This window comes from Stegodyphus dumicola, chromosome X1 (genome assembly GCF_044657685.1).
Source record: "Stegodyphus dumicola isolate Sdum_Otavi_A_Nest chromosome X1, ASM4465768v1".
In the NCBI taxonomy this organism is placed as follows: Eukaryota; Metazoa; Arthropoda; class Arachnida; order Araneae; family Eresidae; genus Stegodyphus; species Stegodyphus dumicola.
Genome location: NC_140780.1, coordinates 172,251,422 through 172,271,703, shown reverse-complemented (window position 1 = coordinate 172,271,703; position 20,282 = coordinate 172,251,422). Strand labels below are relative to the sequence as shown.

General features: G+C 35.6%; 1 protein-coding gene across 1 annotated transcript in view; it reads right to left on the bottom strand.

The window, feature by feature from the left end:
- Window positions 1–2,569: 2,569 nt before the first annotated feature.
- nan (transient receptor potential cation channel subfamily V member nanchung) overlaps window positions 2,570–20,282 on the bottom strand; it is a 120,852-nt gene continuing 103,139 nt past the window's right edge. Inside the window, exons 15-16 of the mRNA XM_085808594.1 lie at window positions 18,154–18,279; window positions 2,570–4,497 (exon numbers count right to left, since the gene is read on the bottom strand). Of these exons, the coding sequence (XP_085664720.1) occupies window positions 4,390–4,497; window positions 18,154–18,279 (234 nt within the window). The 3' untranslated portion in view covers window positions 2,570–4,389. The remainder of the gene's footprint in view (window positions 4,498–18,153; window positions 18,280–20,282) is intronic.

Here is a 20,282-nt window from a genome sequence, read left to right as displayed (position 1 = left end):
GTTCCTTGATACGAAACTTCAACGCTCTTTTCGTTTGGCCGATATATTTTAAACCACACTGACACGATATACTATAAATTCCCCAAGAATTCAAGACGGAAACGCAATCTTTTAGAATTGAAGGGTGAATTTTATTAATAGGGGAGAAATCGACTTGAAAATTTAATTTCTGGAGAATCCGTGCAATTTTATAGCTAACAAAAGGATAAAATGGAAGCACGACAAGGTCATTACTATTATTTCTAACAGTGGAATGTCTTCTTTGATGGGAATCTGAAAATTTTTTAACGGCTTTATCAATAATCTCGGGAGAAAATCCACGGTCAATCGCAACTGCTCTCAAATAATTAAGTTCGTTGGTAAGCAAAGATTCAGAGGAACAAACTTTAAGCGCGCGGAATACATAATAGTAAAAAGAAGCCATTTTTTGCTTAACAGGGTGGCATGACTTGGCATGGGGTGGTAAACAAACTGCAAAGGGTTTACGGTACACAGTGGTGCTAAAATCAGTTTCATTGCGGATTATAAGAATATCGAGGAAGGGGAGGGAATTGTTGGATTCAATTTCAAGAGTGAATTGGTTGGCTGGATCAATTGAATTCATAATAGATAGAATCTCGGATAAATCCTCTTTATAATCGTCAAAAAGTGCGAAAGTGACGTCAACATACCAAATCCAAAGACAAAAAGATAGTTTATCAAATAATTTCATCTCAAAATAGTGCATATAAATGTCAGCAAGTACCGGACTGAGAGGATTACCCATAGCCAATCCTTCAACTTGACGAAAATATGCATTTTGGAAAACAAAGTGGGTTTGACTTAGAGAAACTTTATCGTTTACTAAATATAGTTTCGCTTACTTTTATAGTTTCGCTAACTAAAGTTTCTCCAAGTCAAACCCACTTTGTTTTCCAAAATGCATATTTTCGTCAAGTTGAAGGATTGGCTATGGGTAATCCTCTCAGTCCGGTACTTGCTGACATTTATATGCACTATTTTGAGATGAAATTATTTGATAAACTATCTTTTCGTCTTTGGATTCGGTATGTTGACGACACTTTCGCACTTTTTGACGGTTATAAAGAGGATTTATCCGAGATTCTATCTATTATGAATTCAATTGATCCAGCCATCCAATTCACTCTTGAAATTGAATCCAACAATTCCCTCCCCTTCCTCGATATTCTTATAATCCGCAATGAAACTGATTTTAGCACCACTGTGTACCGTAAACCCTTTGCAGTTTGTTTACCACCCCATGCCAAGTCATGCCACCCTGTTAAGCAAAAAATGGCTTCTTTTTACTATTATGTATTCCGCGCGCTTAAAGTTTGTTCCTCTGAATCTTTGCTTACCAATGAACTTAATTATTTGAGAGCAGTTGCGATTGACCGTGGATTTTCTCCCGTGATTATTGATAAAGCCGTTAAAAAATTTTCAGATTCCCATCAAAGAAGACATTCCACTGTCAGAAATAATAGTAATGACCTTGTCGTGCTTCCATTTTATCCTTCTGTTAGCTATAAAATTGCACGGATTCTCCAGAAATTCAATTTTCAAGTCGGTTTCTCCCCTATTAATAAAATTCACCCTTCAATTCTAAAAGATTGCGTTTCTGTCTTGAATTCTTGGGGAATTTGTAGTATATCGTGTCAGTGTGGTTTAAGATATATCGGCCAAACGAAAAGAGCGTTGAAGTTTCGTATCAAGGAACATGAATCTTATGTCAGAAAAGGCGAAATTAACAAGTCTTCAATAGCGTATCATAGTTGGACTTTTAACCATAATTTTGATTTTGGATCTGCAAAAATTATCCAAAAGGCTTCTTCCATACGTGAATTGGATTTTCTTGAGGCTTTTCACATTCACAAAGATTTAGCAGGTTTAGTTAATGATTTGAAGTCCAATCCAGTCATTCCTAATGCCTTTAAAATTCTACTATCTTAATTCAGTTATTTTTGCCGATAGATGGCGTTACCTCCTCGCGTTTGGTACTACCAGAGGGTATAAAAAATCCGTTCAATGGTTGCTTTCCATTATTTGAAGTTCAGATTTTGAGCGTAAGGTGCATTTGCCCCTCACACCCTATTTTAACTTCGCTAATTTTTTCATGCTCGATCAGATAGCCTGGCTCAGTAAAAGTAGGCGGCCAGTGCAACTCTGATTAAAAATCTAGTTATAACCACGTGCAGTGCTGATAAGGACCACGTGTTTCTGTGACTCTTTCTCCTTTATTTTGTTCTTTCTAGGTATTTCTTTCTCCTGATGAGGGGGGACCTTTAGCTGCCCTCGAAATCGATTGAGTGTTTCATTATACCTACGCTAAATACAAGGTTGTTTTTAAGATTTTGATTGTATGTACTTGATGTTGCGTTTATTAACTTCCCTTTCTTATTACGTTTTAATACATTTTTTTCCATTGTAAGGTTTCTATTTATCTGAAAGCTGAAGTTAAGTTCTGCTGATTAGACAATGTTAGCGAGGAAGTCTAGAAAAAATTATGAATTATTACATTTGAAATCATATGCCAAAATCCTGAGAAGGCTTAAATAACTTTTTATTTAAATCTTGATTTTTAACAAGCAAGACACGACATTTACTACTTCCGTGGGGATGTAGATTAAGCAATAACAGTCAAATAAATTAAAATGCTGATAAAACAGTTTAAGACAGTACAGTCGAATAAATAAGCTATAATCTGGCTGAATTAATTTTATTGAAGCATAAATTTAAAGCACTGGGTAAGAGAGAATGTAAAAGGCGGAATAATCACTTTTAGATAGAGCTGACGAAATCCCAACCGTGCGGTGCGAGTTCCAGAAACTCTCTCTCTTTAAGATTTACAACTTTGAGCTTATGCGCTTTAAAAGTTAACTTGCAGTCTGATGAGGAATATGGAAAGAAGAAGTTACAGTAAAGATGACAAAATTGTTTCTTTATTAACCAGTTATTACAAAATCATAGTAACTGGTTAATAAAGATAAGAAGCTTACACCATACAGGCGCTCTTTATAACACTCAGTATGTAACCGCACTTAGCCCCCAAATTAAGAGAACAAAATAAAGAAAAATGAATTGACCTCGAGAATTCAAGAGTATTCGACAATAATTAGAAAAGTACCGAGTATGATTCCTAATTGAAGCTCTTCTTCTTCTTCACAAACCTCTTTCCTTTTGTATTGCAACCAAAACGGAACCTACATGGAAATAAATGTTTGTGTAATCTCTTCATATATTTCTTACACGAAGCTCAATAACAATATTATTTTATAAAACATTAATACAGTCTTATTGATGCAGAAATATGTCAGTTCAATGACTGTTTTCCCGAAAATGCTCTCTGAATACAGAGTAATGCATGCATAAATAAGATTCACAAAAATTGGAAACTTTTTTAATTTGTAAATTTTTAGATGCGAAGAAATTGATAGTCATAGAAATTAGTTCCTATGCTTGCAGGCACTCACGCGCACATACTTCGATATTCGTTAAATTTAGTGATGCAGCAAAATGATGAAGTTGCAGTTTAAACCAATAGTCTTATTCGTTTTCTGTGTATTCACTTGCAAATTGAAGATAATGAAATGTGAAACTTAATATCGTGAATAGAAAGATCGTTAACTAGAAGCGCTAAATCTTCAGTTATGTTTATTCATAAAAAGAATGCTTTGAAACTGTTGGATTAGTTCTAACAGAACTTCAGTCAGCGATACTTTCATCTTTGCGCTAACATATATGCTGAACAATCTTTTGCTTATTTTTAATATTTTAGATGAGGATGATTTATCCTTACTGAGATAACTAACTAAACATGATAATTTTTTCTTTATCTACCATTAAAAGAGACAGTCTATTATGTCATTCTGTTTTATTTATAAGTAGAGGTATAATAAGAATGTAGCGATCTAAGCCATAGCGATAGCTCCATAGCGATCTAAGCCTATTAAGCATAGTTAGCATCTTAATAGGCTAATTATGCTTAATAGGCTTAAATTATATGACTTGATCTGCAATTAATTAATTGTATCTGAAATATAATTTTATATGTTCTTTTTAATTCTTGTACAATAGATCAGTTCCTTGACTGCATTAGAAAACATTTTGAACTTACGCAAATTAGCATCAAGGCTTGTAAGGCATAAGTTATAAAACTCGAATTTAGCGAAAAAACATAAATTAGGAAATTCGAAAATTAGGAATGCAAATAGTATTTATGTCTGCTGTTTTACTATCCATATTAAATTTAAACTCTTATTATTTCAAATTTTCAATGTTTTTCCTCTAAGATGAAAATTCATAGTTTCGTGCTTTTACATATATTGCTATGTTTTTATCTCATGAGAGTACCACGAAATACTCGCCCTTTGAAAAGAGTTATCACGTGATTCAAAGCTTATGTCTCTTTTCAGCATGCATTTTTCTTCGATAAGCTTTGCTTTCGAAATTTGATGTTCTCATTTCTGTTATATTTCTAAGTTCTTCTTTTTCCTCTTCCTGCAAAAGGAAAAAAAAGATATATATATATATATATATATATATGTATATAGTGTAACAGCATTTAGTTAAGAAACATTAATTTGAAAGAAAGTAAGGCAGTTAAATTTCAGTAGAAAATAAGATTTCTATTTTAAAATTATTCCTATTTTTACAAAATCCTGTTCAATAAATAACAAGAATGTAGTCCCAGAGTGATTTGTTTTTGTTTACTGATCAACGTAAGGTTTGCAAGTCAGAACCTCTACGGACCTCCACCAGAGTTTTCTCTGGCCTCGTCCTGTCCGACAACGTAAAAGGTATTTTCTCCATCCTTTATGCATGTTTTCGTGGTGCAACGGTAGAACACTCAGCGCGTATTCGAGAGGTTCAGGTTCGAGTCCCGGTGAGGACATTGCTCATTTTTCACATCTCCAGCATCAAAATAACCTGATATATATACAGTGGCGCTCGAACTAAAAAGTAGTTGGATGATGATTCTTCACCACCACGATTTGGCGATCGGGTCCCGTAATATTCAGTCGTTCTTTAAAAGAATTTTCTCCCTTCCTTCTGCGTGCCTCGTGGTGCAACTGTTAGCACACTCTGCATTGGCCATATTTCACGTTCCCTGTTTAAAAAATAACCTAATAACTACAAAAGTGGTGCCCGACCTAAAAGGTGGTGAACACTGTAGAGTTATTAGGTTATTTTGGAAGCAGAAGACATGAAATATATGCAATGTCCAAGCCTGGACTCAAATCTGGACCTCTCGAATACGCGCCAAAAGTGCTAACAGTTACACCGCAAAGGCATGCAGAAAGGAGAGAGAAAATACCTTATAAACGCATGGAATACTTAATTGTACTACTAAAAAATGGTCTAGTTGCCGTAGTTATAAATACTCAGTAAATTAAATCAGTTGACTTGGGGTAAACTCTAAGCGTATTTGTTGAAGTTTATTCAGGTGACAGCTAATCAGTAGTTTTCCGCTTCTGTCATGGAGGTAGAAATGCCCAAAATCAGAGGCCGGAAACGATTCAGCTTTTACTTTATATCTTTCTTCTTATCGGTCCATGTCTATCTCTTGTTAAAATAGGATACCACGGAAATCGATATTTTTAAAATTTAAAACTATAAAAATGGTTTGTTGGTTTGCTATTTACTGTTTAGGAAGAATTGATACATTAAAAAATAAGGGTTTAAGCTTCCAGAGGTATCTCGTTTTTATACATAAAGTAATTAATATTTTCCTTTCCATTCGCATTGTTTCTGTATTTTTTTGTGTTAGAATTCCCTATGGGTGGTTGCTTTACATTGAAAATACTGTTTACAGTTTAGGTTGGAAATAAGATAACGCTGAAAATAACGAATCTGATGATGTTATGTTAATGTAATTTCTTAACTTTTTATGGATACTATACGTAAAATAATATCTTACAGCATAGTTGAATTAAAATTATTGATTATGGTTATTTGAAAAAATTTTTGAAAACGACAGTTTGAGTGATTTCATTTATTTGATTTTAAATTACAGCAAATTAATTTTATACAACATGAATTAAAATTTATATTTTTATTGGAAAGTGAAATTAAACGAAGTTTATGTTATCTGTTAAACACTAGTTGATGATTATCATACGTATTCATAAAATATGTTTTGAGGCTGAAAAGTTAGCCCCTTTTAATTATTTTGTTATTATATTTCTTAAGCTAGAATGGACTTCAAAAATTTTATTTTTCAATAATTTATTTAAATAATTTTCAAGACTATATATAAGAGCTTTTTTTCATTTCATTTTTACAATTCTCTCTTTAAAAAAGCTATTAAAATGCATGTAAAAAGTAATTTTTCTTTGATTAAGTGAAAGCAGTGTGCATTTCTATGTTATATATAATATTTGTGATATATGTATATCACATATATTACAAAGAAGATAAAGAAGGAAGGTATTTACATTATACTATCTCCATAGCGATCTATCCTCCCTTTAAAATTCTACGATGTGACTTAAAAACTTCTGCTCGTAGTGTAAGGATCTTAAGTTTTACTAACGTTTACTTTATTTTAAATCTTTACTATCACTTCTTATTTTCTACTTCCGGCCAGAATTAAAACCTTTAACTTATTTATGCAAAGTTGTCTTGCGAACGCCAAGTACTTAAGTTGTGGCTTTTTGCCAAGCAAGAGAGAGGAAGGAGTGATTAGGAGCGGGCCGCTAGCCATTGCAGTTTCACTCGGTTGCTGGTTGCCTTCAAGGCCAGAGGTTTAATCCTCTTGATAATTTTAAACGTATCGTAGTGTTAACAGTTCTCTGTACTACATACGGCCTTTCTGTTAATATACGGCCAATCTTCAAGTAGACACTTGTTTATTAATCCAAAGTTAGTTTAGTTAGAATTTAGTTAATATTTTTATATTCTTACGTTCAGACCACAAGTGGTTGGTCTCTGTATTCCGAAGTCCGGAAATCATTGTAAAGAGAGAAAATTAAGGGTTTCGTATACCCTTCCTGTGTATCTTGTCTAATTCCCACATTTAATGAACATAGCTTTAGTAAGCTCCCTGTTCCGAGTCAGGTCATTTAATGTTCCCCAAGCAAGTAAGGAGGAATACTGAACCTGATAGTGGCGCCCGACGAAGAAGAATAACCATGGCCGAGTTTCAAGAAGAACCTGTGCTGCCTGCAGAAGCGGCTCAGAATCCAGAAATGCCAGCTGCCGCCCTGGAAGGATTTGGTTACATCGTCCAGACCATGCGCGCATCGATGAAACCAGAAGCAACATTTAATGGAAACTCACCGGTAACCAGTTTTTTGGAAAAATTGGAGGACCACTTCATGATGTATACCGTGCATGAGTTCCAAAAAGTCACCTTAGCTACCAGCGCTTTGAGGGGCCAAGCGCTTAATTGGTTCAAATGTATAGGCAGAAGTCTCTTGGATCAAGCGGGAATTCCCACCTATACTTACGAAAATTTCAAGACTGCCTTAGTAAAAGCCTTCCCTCTCGTAAGGGATCGTGCAAAATTAGAAACGGAACTTTTCAGCATATATCAGCAACGAATCGAAAATCTTACCACCTTTATTTTAAGAAAAATTCATGTCTTCAAACTCTTGTATGGAAACCGTCCGGATCCTGAGATAATTCAAGTGATTTTGCCGAGGTTACTTCCCCAAGTACAAGACTTTATTGAATTAAGGAATCCGACTACACTGGAAAAGTTATTTGAGCTAGCAATCCAGTTTGAAAGTAGAAGAACGGCGGACATTGAAAGAAGACGCCAGTATCAGCAACGAAACCAATTTGGTGCGCCAAGACCACAGCAAAGTCAAGCACACGGCTACGGAAGCGAAGCAAATCAGTGGGCAAGGAAACCCGAGTATCCAAAAACAGCCGGCGAACGTCGACAATTCAATAGCAATCCAGAAAAAAGTCTGAAGGCCAGTGGAAAAAGAAGGAAAGCATGGAAAGGAAAAAACAAGATTTAAACTAAAACGGATTTCTGCTGACGGGAGGGTGCGGAAATCTGAAGGCCAAGAAAACCCCTCTTCCTTCAAGTTAAATACAGTTATTGTGAAAAATTTGACTCTTCCAAAGATTGAAGGTTTCGTGAACAACATCCCAGCCACCGCACTCCTGGATACAGGTACGCAGTGTTCCTGTGTGGCAGAAGATTTTTTTAGGAAGTACTTCCGTAGATACCACATATATAATTCGCATAATACGACAGTGTTAGCTGCGCAGGGAGAAAGATGCAAATGCATAGGTAAAATACCATTATATATACGCATCAAGGACGAGCAAGTAAAGATTATGTTTTTTATCGTAAAAAATTTACAAGCACATATCATCTTAGGGATTGATTTTCTTTCAGAAGCAGAAGCAACCCTGGATTTTAACGAAGCGTCCCTTAAGCTGACGATGAAACCAGTTCGAGAAAAAAAAAAGAACCACCAATGTTAAAGCTTGACCACCTGCCTAAGGAAGAGCAACAAAAAATCCGACAAGTGGTAAGTGAATTTGCTTCGTTATTTAGTGATATTCCAGGATTTACTCAAGTTACTAACCATAGTATCGACACCGGAGATTCACTGCCAGTTCGCCACAAACCATACCGATATGATAAGAATAAAGAAAAAATATAGAGTGGCACATTAGAGATATGTTACGTAAAAATATCATAACGCCCATCTCAAGTAGTTATGCTAGCCCGGTTGTTTTATGTAAGAAAAACAATGACTATCCAGTAACACATCCAAAAAGGTGGCGTTTTGTGATTGACTATCGTAAATTAAACTCCATGACTAAATATCCGGTATATCCGTTACCTATTATTGAAGAAATTCTAAGGAACATAACTTCTACCAAATACATGACGACTTTAGACTTAACGACTGGTTATTTTCAAATAGGGGTTAGACCGGAAGACGTGCCTAAGACTGCTTTTATAACCAAGTCTGGCACTTATGCATTCCTGCGTATGCCGTTTGGCCTTTCAGGGGCACCGGCAACATTTCAGCGATGTATGGACATTGTGCTAAGGCCTGTTCTTGGAAAGTCCACATTTATCTATTTAGATGATATCATTATTACTAGTGATAATCTGGACCAACATGTACAGGATTTAAGACAGGTGTTTTCATTATTAAATGAGGCCGGTCTAAAAGTTAATGTCGAAAAGTGCAAATTTGCAGCCCCTGAATTAAAATACTTAGGTTACAAAATATCTCAGAAAGGAATCGAGACAGACGAATCAAAAATAATCGCTGTGCAAAGGTATCCGCCGCCAAATACGGCGAAGAAGCTCTGTTCTTTCCTAGGACTTTGTTCATATTATAGGTCCTTTATAAAAGATTTTGCAGCTATTGCGGAACCATTGTTAAAATTAAAAAGGAAAAAGGCAAGATTCTCGTGGACGGCCGAAGCCAATAGTGCTTTCGAAAAATTAAAGCAAGCATTAACGCAAGTCCCTGTTTTGAAATTTCCTGAAAAGGATGAGAATTTAGAAATTTCAGCGGATGCTTCGGATTATGCGGTAGGAGCGGTACTTTCGCAAAATCAGCAGCCCGTGGCATTTTTTAGCCGAACTTTAAATCAAACACAAAGAAACTATTCCGCGACCGAGAGAGAGGCACTTGCAGTTCTGTTAGCAGTGCAAAAGTTCCGAGTCTATTTTGGAAAGGCGCCAATAACAGTGTACTCTGATCATGCGGCGGTAACTAGATTGTACTCAGGGAAAAACTTATCCCCAAGGTTAATAAGATGGGCACTCAAGCTACAAGAATATAATCTGGTAATCAAGCATACCCCCGGAAAGGAAAATATCGTAGCAGATGCCCTATCCAGAATTAAAATAGATGAAGAAGGTAATACTGTAAAGGTGGCAATGCTCACAGCATGTACAATAAATTCCCGAGAAACTGTTATAACCGAACTGGGTAAGGATCCTGAGTTTGGAAGCATTTATGAGTATTTAAAGGATCCTGAAAATTTTAGCCACCAAGATATTGTGGCGATAAGAAATAGGGCGGCCCATTACGAACTAATAGATGGTCTATTATTTTATACAAAAACTACGAATTCCAACAACGAATTTCGACCTGTTATCCCAGCTAGTCTTAGATTAAATATCCTGCAGGAGGTCCATGACAGCCCTTTAGCTTCTCATGCTGGTATTCGAAAAACTATCCAACGCGTACGCGAGGCAGTCTATTTTCCTGAACTGCAAAAGTTAACAAGGGCGTATGTCCAGTCCTGCCCAACATGTCAAGCAGTTAATTATATTAATTTCCGCCCGGCCGGGTTTCTAAATAGTATTAAATCCGAATTTCCAAATGAAATAATTGGCATCGATTTATTGGGCCCTTTCCCAAAAAGTCAGTTAAATAAAAGTCGCTATCTCCTTGTGATGGTTGATCATTTTAGTAAGTGGACCGAAATTGTTCCCTTAAAACGAGCCTCCGCGAAATTAGTTACTGATTCTATTTTAAATAAATATATTTTAAAATACGGGGCGCCCCTAAAAGTTATATCGGATAATGGTTCTCAAATTGTAAGTAATATATTTGAAGACATGTGCCAAAAACTGGGCATACGTCATTTAAAAATGGTCCCGTATCGGCCGCAATCAAATATAGCGGAACGGGTCAATAGAAATATAGTGAAAATTATCCGTAGTTATGTTAAAAATTTTCATAAAAGCTGGGATAACTATGTCAATGAATTAGCTTTCGCCCTTAGGACCGCAAAACATGATGCAACGGGCAAAACTCCTGTTGAGTTATTTTTTAGGCAGAAAGATTATAACGCCGTTAGATAAATTATTTTATGTTCAACAAAGAGCCCCAGAATTTAAAATGGGTGATATAGAAAAATTAATTAAAGAAGCAAAAAAGAACACTGAAGTAGCACAGAGAAAACAAAAAATTTATTACGATATGAAACGACGGGGAGTAACTTATAAAGTAGGAGATGAAGTATTAAAAATTAAGCATTCACTTTCTTCAGCACCAGAAGATAAAACCGCCAAATTTTTTCCACGATTTGAAAGACCATATGTCATAGAAAAAATAACTCAGGCTGTAGTGGTGTTAAAAGCCAGCAATGGTGAAACATGCTCCGCAAACATTGACCAGATAAAACCATTCTATGACCGTAATAAAATGCAAATATTTAAAGATCTTTTGCAGGATCCGGTACGGCAGGCACTGCAGGCACAAGCTCCAGAGGTGGAACAACGACAATCACAAGGGCAAGCCATTAGGAGGCAGGAGCAATTGAAAAGAAAGTTTCCCCGTTGGAAAATTGAATGTAACAAGAAAAAGAAGCCGTTCCACCGACCAGAAAAGAGAGCGCACGACCACCCCCAGAATGAAGAAGGGAGAAGTACGACGAATGCAAAGAGAGCCAGGAGAAATAACGGCAACTATAACCTGGCTCCCAAACGGAAGATCTACCCATCGGACAGGAGTCTACGCAGCAAATGTCGACGAATTGCGGAAGGAACACCAGCTGCGGAGGCAAAGAAACAAGGAAAATTTGAACAGCCAGCAACGAGATCCAAGCAAGAACGAGAGAGAAGTGTCCCGGTTCCGCCAAGACCAGCTGCCATCAAGCGGCCAAGACCACAGGCAGAGGCGAAAAAGAAGGTCTTCAAGGGTGACCGAACTGGAAGGAAAAGAAAGCTCATAGAGGAAGGAACTGAAGGGCGAGCCCGCACAAGAAGGAAGATAAACCAAACGCTAATCTTCGCTACCTTCCAGGACTGGGCAGAAAAAAGAATGTCCGAATATCACAAAGATAAGTAAAACTTTATGTTACTTTGCAACCTTAAGTTAATCTTTCATTCTTACTGCAAGTGGCAGAATTCAAGACGTTTTACCTCATGTGAGGTCTACCTTTATCGCCAAAAAGGCGAGAAATAAGTTGTTACCTATTTTGGTATTATGTTTTTCAATTACTCGCGAGTGATACTAAAATTAATATATAATAGGAATGTGTAAATACTTGAATATTGTAAAAGTTATTGTATAAAATTGTATTTAAAAGATTTTGGCAAGAAAGAAGTTTTAGTCTGAAAGACTTTTGAAATGTAGTATTTCAATGTAGAAGAATTGGCACTTGCTTGGAAAAGAATAGAAGTTAACAATGTACTACTAATGTATGTTTTAAAATGCGTAAAATTAACGGGATGTTAATATGTTCTTATATACAATGTGAACTGTTATTTTAAGCGTTAAGAAATACTGTGATATGTTAAAAGTGAAAGTAATACCAAAAAATTTTAACTTATTCGTGTGACTGTAAAAAGAGAAAATTATTGTGAATATGTGTTAAAGGTTGAATGAATGTAGTTAGGCTCTCTGACGCTACACTTCAGAGTTAGCCACTTTCAGAATAGTACCTCAGGGTTTAAAGTTAGAGTGTGTTACGAGGTCTTGGTATGTTGAATTTTTAACACGTTAGTGTTTTGATTGCAGGCGGTAATATTGAACACTTGTACATAAACACATTCGTGTTTGGTGTTTTCTTTTACAACACATGTCAGAGAGCACGGGGAGAGATAATTAAATAAAGTCATGAATGAAATAAGAATGTTAAGAGAAATATAAATATTCATGTTACTTGCCATTTAATTGTGTAACATTTCATTAAACTAGTGTGGAAGGAACCAGATTTCAACTAACAACTCCTGTTTAGATGCAGTACAGATGAAAAGTAATTGTCCATGAAGTTGATAATGTAAAAAGCGATTTTTTTTTTAAATTTCTAGTTTCTAGTGAGAAATGTTTGTATAAGATTGGCCTCGCGTTAGATTCTAGAGCTAAAAGTTTTCAACAAGGTCGTTTTAGACCTCAGTTTCAAACTAATTAACTCTGGCGGGAAGTATGTAAGGATCTTAAGTTTTACTAACGTTTATTTTATTTTAAATCTTTACTATCACTTCTTATTTTCTACTTCCGGCCAGAATTAAAACCTTTAACTTATTTATGCAAATTTGTCTTGCGAACGCCAAGTACTTAAGTTGTGGCTTTTTGCCAAGCAAGAGAGAGGAAGGAGTGATTAGGAGCGGGCCGCTTGCCATTGCAGTTTTACTCGGTTGCTGGTTGCCTTCAAGGCCAGAGGTTTAATCCTCTTGATTATTTTAAACGTATCGTAGTGTTAACAGTTCTCTGTACTACATACGGTCTTTCTGTTAATATACGGCCAATCTTCAAGTAGACACTTGTTTATTAATCCAAAGTTAGTTTAGTGAGAATTTAGTTAATATTTTTATATTCTTACGTTCAGACCACAAGTGGTTGGTCTCTGTATTCCGAAGTCCGGAAATCATTGTAAAGAGAGAAAAATAAAGGGTTTCGTATACCCTTCCTGTGTATCTTGTCTACTTCCCACATTTATTGAACATAGCTTTAGTAAGCTCCCTGTTCCGAGTCAGGTCATTTAATGTTCCCCAAGCAAGTAAGGAGGAATACTGAACCTGATAGTAGGTACATAAATTTAGAGACTGTGCATCTTAAATTGTCTTCCTTGTCAATTGTTTTCGATAGTTAAAATATAAAGTTTGCACTATTTTGTCATTTTGCTACCTAATTATCAAAAAAAGCAAAAAGCTTGAAAATTTTATTCTTTTTCTAGAGATGCGATTGTGACTTCGAGGTAAGAGTGGACAATAACGGCCCATTTTAACTATAATAATACAAAAATTTACGGAAATGTTTTATCCAGTAGTCGGTCCATTTTCTTCAGATTTTGCTTCTTGTTATTTACCAGTCGGGGGACTTCAGAAAACTTTGTACTACGTTTACGATCATTTTTTATTATTAAATCAATACTTATTAATATTATATATGTATATGATTTTTTTTTTGCTTAATGTCACTTAAATTATTCACTCATACTTAAACAGTACAGAAGAACTAATTGCTTTGAAATTACAATCTCCTTGCCTATCATTGTTATTCTAAAGCATTAATTTATAACTTATTTTATGCTTATTTCAAACCGCTACTGCTTCTAAAATTTAACTATGATAAGTTTAAAAAGCATTTTTATAATATGACAAAAATTTGTACCTTTTAAATTAAACTAAAAATTTTTGTTCTAATTTAATAATCTTTTTGTTCTAATTTTGTTTAAAAAATTAAACTAAAAATTTCAAAGCGGATTTTTTATTAGCGCGTTTAAAGCAGTAAGAAACGCATAGCGTTACATGTGGTTAGCAGTCTGAGAGGGTCGATAAAAACGAGCGAGGTAGGAAAGCTTATTAGTGAAATGGCTTCAAAGAGTCCCACAGTCAAGATATCTGATAACCGCTCCATTATATCTACCTTCATAGTCTCTCATCCCTAGGTACTGTATAGCATGCCCACAATTAAAGTTATCCTATCCAGAGCATCCTACGGCCTCGACCATTCATCAGAAGTGTTCGAACTTTTTGTGTACGAAGCAGTAAAGGGATGAAAAAGACATTTAACTAAAATATATGTTAGTTACAAATATCGTCACTAGAGGGAATATTACTGCGAAATATCCGTAATTCACATGCAAATAGTAGCAGCTAGTGTAGAATCAATAGTGTAGCTATTGATGTCAGCTAGTGTAGTTTGGTGAAAGAATTTAATTAACAGAGCGCTACCTTGTAGGGTTTACATTTATTTTAACTAACATTTATTTTAAGTTTAAACTACCTTTCCTGTCAAGCCTTACTTTTCCCCTGGAACTGCCAATGCCAGAGTATGTAAATTTTAGTAGAACGCGCAAGGATTCAAATTATCAGCGGAAGTATTCTGAGTTAAATAGAAAGGAAACGAGTTCAAGGTGTGCTGTTCTTACTTCACGAGCGCGGAGGTAGTTAGCCAGGAATTGAAGAACCCCGCGTTTCGGCCTGTGTACTTGCCTGGAAGTATTGTTAATCGTTCAACGTGATCTTCAAGTTTGCTGAATTAGCAGCGGTATTGTAAAACGCGGTGAGGTTAGTTACTTTTAGAGAGCCTGGTAGTTAGAGTCTTGTCTTTAGTTTCTTTTCAGGTTATTATTTTTATTTGACCGCCGAGTTGGCGCAGTTTGTGAGCGTCAAGAGCACGCACTTGTAATTTATTACGTTGAATAAAAAGGGACTTAAACCCTTAACAAGACTCTGTCTTTTATCCAGTTTTCACAGTCACCTCTTGGTTGCGTGCAAGTTGGAGGCGCGCAACGCTACAACCTTTCAAACTTAAAACTCATTGTAATTGGCGTCCACACTGAAAATAAGTTTTTTTGTTTGTTTTTTAACAGCTGCTATATGGAGGTGGGAAAAATTTCATATGAATTATTGGTATTTCACAGTAATATAACCTCTAGTGGCAACATTTGTAACTAATTTGCTTTTTTTGCCAAATCTCTATAAAATTTCTAGCTTTCTGATCAACAATTACCGCTGCAGGCAGCTCTGAATAGGGAAAATTTAACTATGGACAGTCTCTATATAAAGCCTTTATAAAGGCATTAACACCTTATTTTATGTTGAGTATTTATGCAGGGAAGTTGCTTACCGTGAATGGAATAACAGAAGTAAAACCGCAATATTTTTAGTAGTAGCAAAATCCATCAAACTTTTACTATACAAGGAAGACATTATAAGGTACGTTATTTTACCTAGTTTGAGAATTCACTTCCTTCAAGGGCAGTCGGAATTTTCATGTGAATCAATAGAAATCGAACTGCATTGGCGCCAGACAACGAGAGACTAGCTAGCTTTCATCTGCCCCCATGGGCACCATTAGTATATTGGTAACTGCCTAAGGGCTAATTTTCTTTGCCAGTAAAAAAAATTAGTTTGCACTATTTTGTCTTTTTGCTACCTAATTATCACAAAAAGCAAAAACACTTGAAAATTTTATTCTTTTTCTAGAGATCCAAATATGATTTCGAGGTAACAGTGTACAATAATGGCCAGTTTTAGCTAGAGTTATACACAAATTTACGAAAATATTATATACTTTTCAACGTTATTCTATCGGTCAAGATGATATTCTGCCTAGCTGTCCCTTTTCACGGTATTCATTGAAAACATATGAGAATAAAAATAAAAAATTATGGCCAATATAAAATACGGCTAATTATTGTATCTTAAAATTATTTTGTTTCATGAAATTTCACGAAACAGTAGAACTAGGACTAAAGCAAACGTGCTCTATTTCGAACACAGGACGTTTGAAACATCTTAGCCCTGGGATACCTTACATCGTCCCTAATTCTGAATAAACTCTAACCAATGCTCAGCTTGCTCGGATCTCATATCTGTATCCGGGTCACGATGGGGATTTCTTTGACCTGATGTAACTTGATTGTATTCAAACTTAAAGAATTATCGCCTTTCTCTGTGCGTACTTTAGTGATGTAACTCGTAGCATGACCGGCTAGTAGTAGGAAGATACGGAGCTCGAATATCCACAAGGGCACAGCTGATTTTTCATGTCTCCTACACAGAAAAGTTTAATTGGCTCTACCGTTTGGCTCGATTGAATGGGGTGGGCGATAATTTGCCATCACATGGATATGGCCAACTGAATCTTATTTTCTTCACCATAATAGCCCTTTAAATGAGGAAGGATGTAAGAATTACCATCTTTCCGGCACATGTTCTGATGATGTAACTGGTACAGTGTTAGCAAACAGAGGACCCGGAGTTCGAGTGCGTCTAATCGTACTAGAGAATGCAGAGATTGACGCATACGAAAAGAACAAAATCGACTACAATGGCGATTTTGCGGAATGTGCAGGAAGCTTTGGATGCTCCAGTATCTGGGAGAATAGTTTCCCGGCGTTCATACTAGCAGGTCACCTCTGTTACGCATCAGAGACACATTGACGGCACGCTGATACGTTGATAAGATGCTGCAGTCAGTTGCGCTATCTTACATTCAGCGGCTGCAAAATGGTATTTTCCAGCAGGGCACCGCACACGGGATTTGTTAGCTGGCTAACGTTCCAGCATGTCCCATTGCTTCCTCGGCTTGCAATCTTTCGCTGATCAAGCATATCTGAAGCTTGATTTGTCGTTGTCTGTATGCTCTACCCCCAGACGTTATTGGAGGACGAATTATGGAGGAGAATTCGGAGTATATTGGCTTCCATCCCTTAGGACTCTCCGCAAAATAATTGCATTTATATTTCGTAGGACTGCAGCTTGCATCGTCGCGAGAGGTGGGGATACATCTTAGTGATTCTTTGTATAGTTCACCGCAGTATAAATTTATCTTTCAGTAGATAACATCACTTATTTACACATGCTTGCTGTGTCTACGTATCAACTGACATCACATTCTACCTAGTCTTCAGGGTGCTGCCCTTTCTATGACGGCAGTATATTTCTAAATACAGCATAATTGAATTTTTGCTTGTGGAGCTTTGACTGACTGTTTTAAATGATATATTTTTATTTATTTTTGTTGTTTTGATTTAAATAAAATATTGCTTTTAATATTTCCAATCAATTAAGAATGTATAACATGAATCTGGATAGTATCATAAACGTTACCTGTACGATCACCCATGTTAAACTGTTACATGTGGGAGTGACTTTACAAAGACTCAAATGTGTCAAGCATAGGGTATAATATTACCTTTTTAAGTAATATTATACCCTATGCTATGAGTGAAAATTGTAATTTATAAAACCTTTTCTTTTAAATTTAAATTTAATTTTTTTTAGGTCGCGATGTCCAGCTTTCCTATTCATAACATAATGATCCTGTTTAATGCTGCTTCGCTCAGAGCTTTTTTCTCTAGAACAGCATTCCGAGCGTTATTCAGTATGTTAGTGAATTTTTATATTCTTTTCTATTCAGATTTTCGTTTTCGTATTCTTTTTCAGAAAGAAGGGGATGAAATATTTTTAAAGCATTCAAAAGTATTAATAAATTTTTAACATGTAGAGTCATTAGGATTTTTTGGAGCAGGCAAGATGAAAACTGAGCAATCGCTTTCCCCGGGAATCGAACCACGGACCTCTGGAATACCGGCCCAGCATGCAGAACCACTACACCACGAAGACACGCTAAGAAGGTGGGAGAAATACCTTATAAACACAGAATTCACATAAAAATATAGCGGGTTCAAAATTCATATCAAAAGTTTAAAATGCAATCCCTTTCTTGAAAAAGATAATTGAAAAAGAGCTCATCATACATTGTGTTCTAATCGCAGGACAAGAGCTCTCCTTCCGTCTGCCATGGCTTGAGAATAATTTCTTTGTTGCTGCAAGCACATTTCAGGAGGGACTCCTCTTTCCACAACCAGGACGATACGTGCCCACTGAAAAAAGAAGTACATGAATGTTTGCTAAAAGATATTTATAAATACATTAAATCATTGTGTATGAAATAGCTGCCTTAGGTGAATTTAGATATTTTCTAAACTATTATTGGTGATCTAAGAATAAACCAAAAACTTATGGTACTTCCAAGACAAAATTCCTAATTTTTCAAATCAATGTTTGAACTTCTGGTAATTTATAATTAATTAATTGTTTCAGTTGAAATCTCTTGTTATGAAACAGAACAAACAATTATTTAGTATACAATCGCCTGTTTAAATAGAGGCATAGCGCTGCAAAGGCTATGTCAAAAGTCTGTATAACATGACACAGGACTAAAAAATTTCAACTAGAGTAAAACATTAAGCTTTAAATGAACGTTGATAACAATGGAATAAAAATTTTTAATTGAATTTGATTCTTACTAGCTTGGTAACAAATATAAATGGTAACAAGTATCAAATAACTAAGATAAGAAGTTTGGAGAGGTAACTAAAAGAATTAAATCTACATTGTGCTTTCTAAGTATTTAGAAAGCCATTATAATATCAAAGAAGCCAGATAAAAGGATACTTAATGGATTATCATTATTATAGTAATCTTAAGTGTACATTCCTTTTTCTCTGAAACTAGATGACCAGATTTATGCACACGACTGGAAATGCACTAATTATCAAATGTGATGCGTTAACAGTGAATACTTAAATAATGGTTTGATAGGGCTAGAATTTCTAGGTCAACACTGAGTTAGTGTGTTCTCTATCCTGCTACGATTTAGAAAACACAAGGTGGCTTTCACTGCTGATATATGTAAAATGTATAACAACAGAAAGGCTTTCATGAAGAATTTAATGAGTTAAACAAAGGGAAGTAGGTAAAAATAGTCGTTTAAAGTTTTTATGCTCCTTTTAAGATGAATCTCAAGTATTTAGAGTAGGTGGTAGACTGAGGAAGCTAACTTGCCTTTTAACACAAAACACCCTGTTGTCTTGCAAGAACATAATAAATTGACTCTTTTAATTATGTTAGACCACAATATTTCGAGCTCAAGCGATCTTGCACAGTTTTAGACAAAATTTTTGGCCGATAAGTGGACGTAATCTTTCTAGAAAGATCATAAGAGAATGTGTAACGTGTGCCAAGGTAAAACCAGTATTACGGGATCAAAAGATGGGTAATTTACTATCAAAGAGACTAAATCCATCCTTTCTCTCTAACCGCACTGGTGCTGACTTTTGCAGACCTTTTGGTATAAAATATACAAATCAGAGAAAGAGCATAGTGCACAAGATTTACGTTCCAAATTTTTGTTTGCCTTTTGACTCGTGCGGTCCATCATCTAGGGATGGTTTCAAATTTGCCTACAGAATCATCTATTGCGGCCTTAAAACGATTTATTCCTAGTAGAGGGAAATGTGCATCTATATTTAGAGACAATGATCGAAATTTTGTTGGGCCTATCAATGAACTGATGCGACTATATAATTTAATGAAATACCCTGATGAATTCTTAACCAAATATCTGACATCTGAAAGGATTCATTGGAAGTTTAAAGTTTATCCCTCCTTGAGCTCCTTACTTTGCAGGTATCTGTCAGGCATGTGTTAAGTCGTTTACGTTTTATCTTAAACATGGGGTTGGGAGGTTGATTTTTGCATTTCAGAAGTTTCTTACAATTTTGAACCAGATTGAAGGAATTTTAAATTCTCGTCCAGTATCCCATCTGTCGAATGACACAAATGATTTAGAAGCACTTACACCCGCACACTTTTTAGTCGGCGACTTTTAACATCTATTACGGAGCCTGATCTTACTGATTTTTCTGGCAACTCTTTAAAGCACTGGCAGAGCCCTACTAAAATGACCCAAAATTTGTGGAAAAGGTGGCAAAATGATTACATCAGTCATTTACAGCAACAATTTAAGTGGTATTTTTCTAAGGATAATGTTAAAAAGGGCACTATAATTTTAGTAAAGGAAGACAACATGCCCATTTAAACT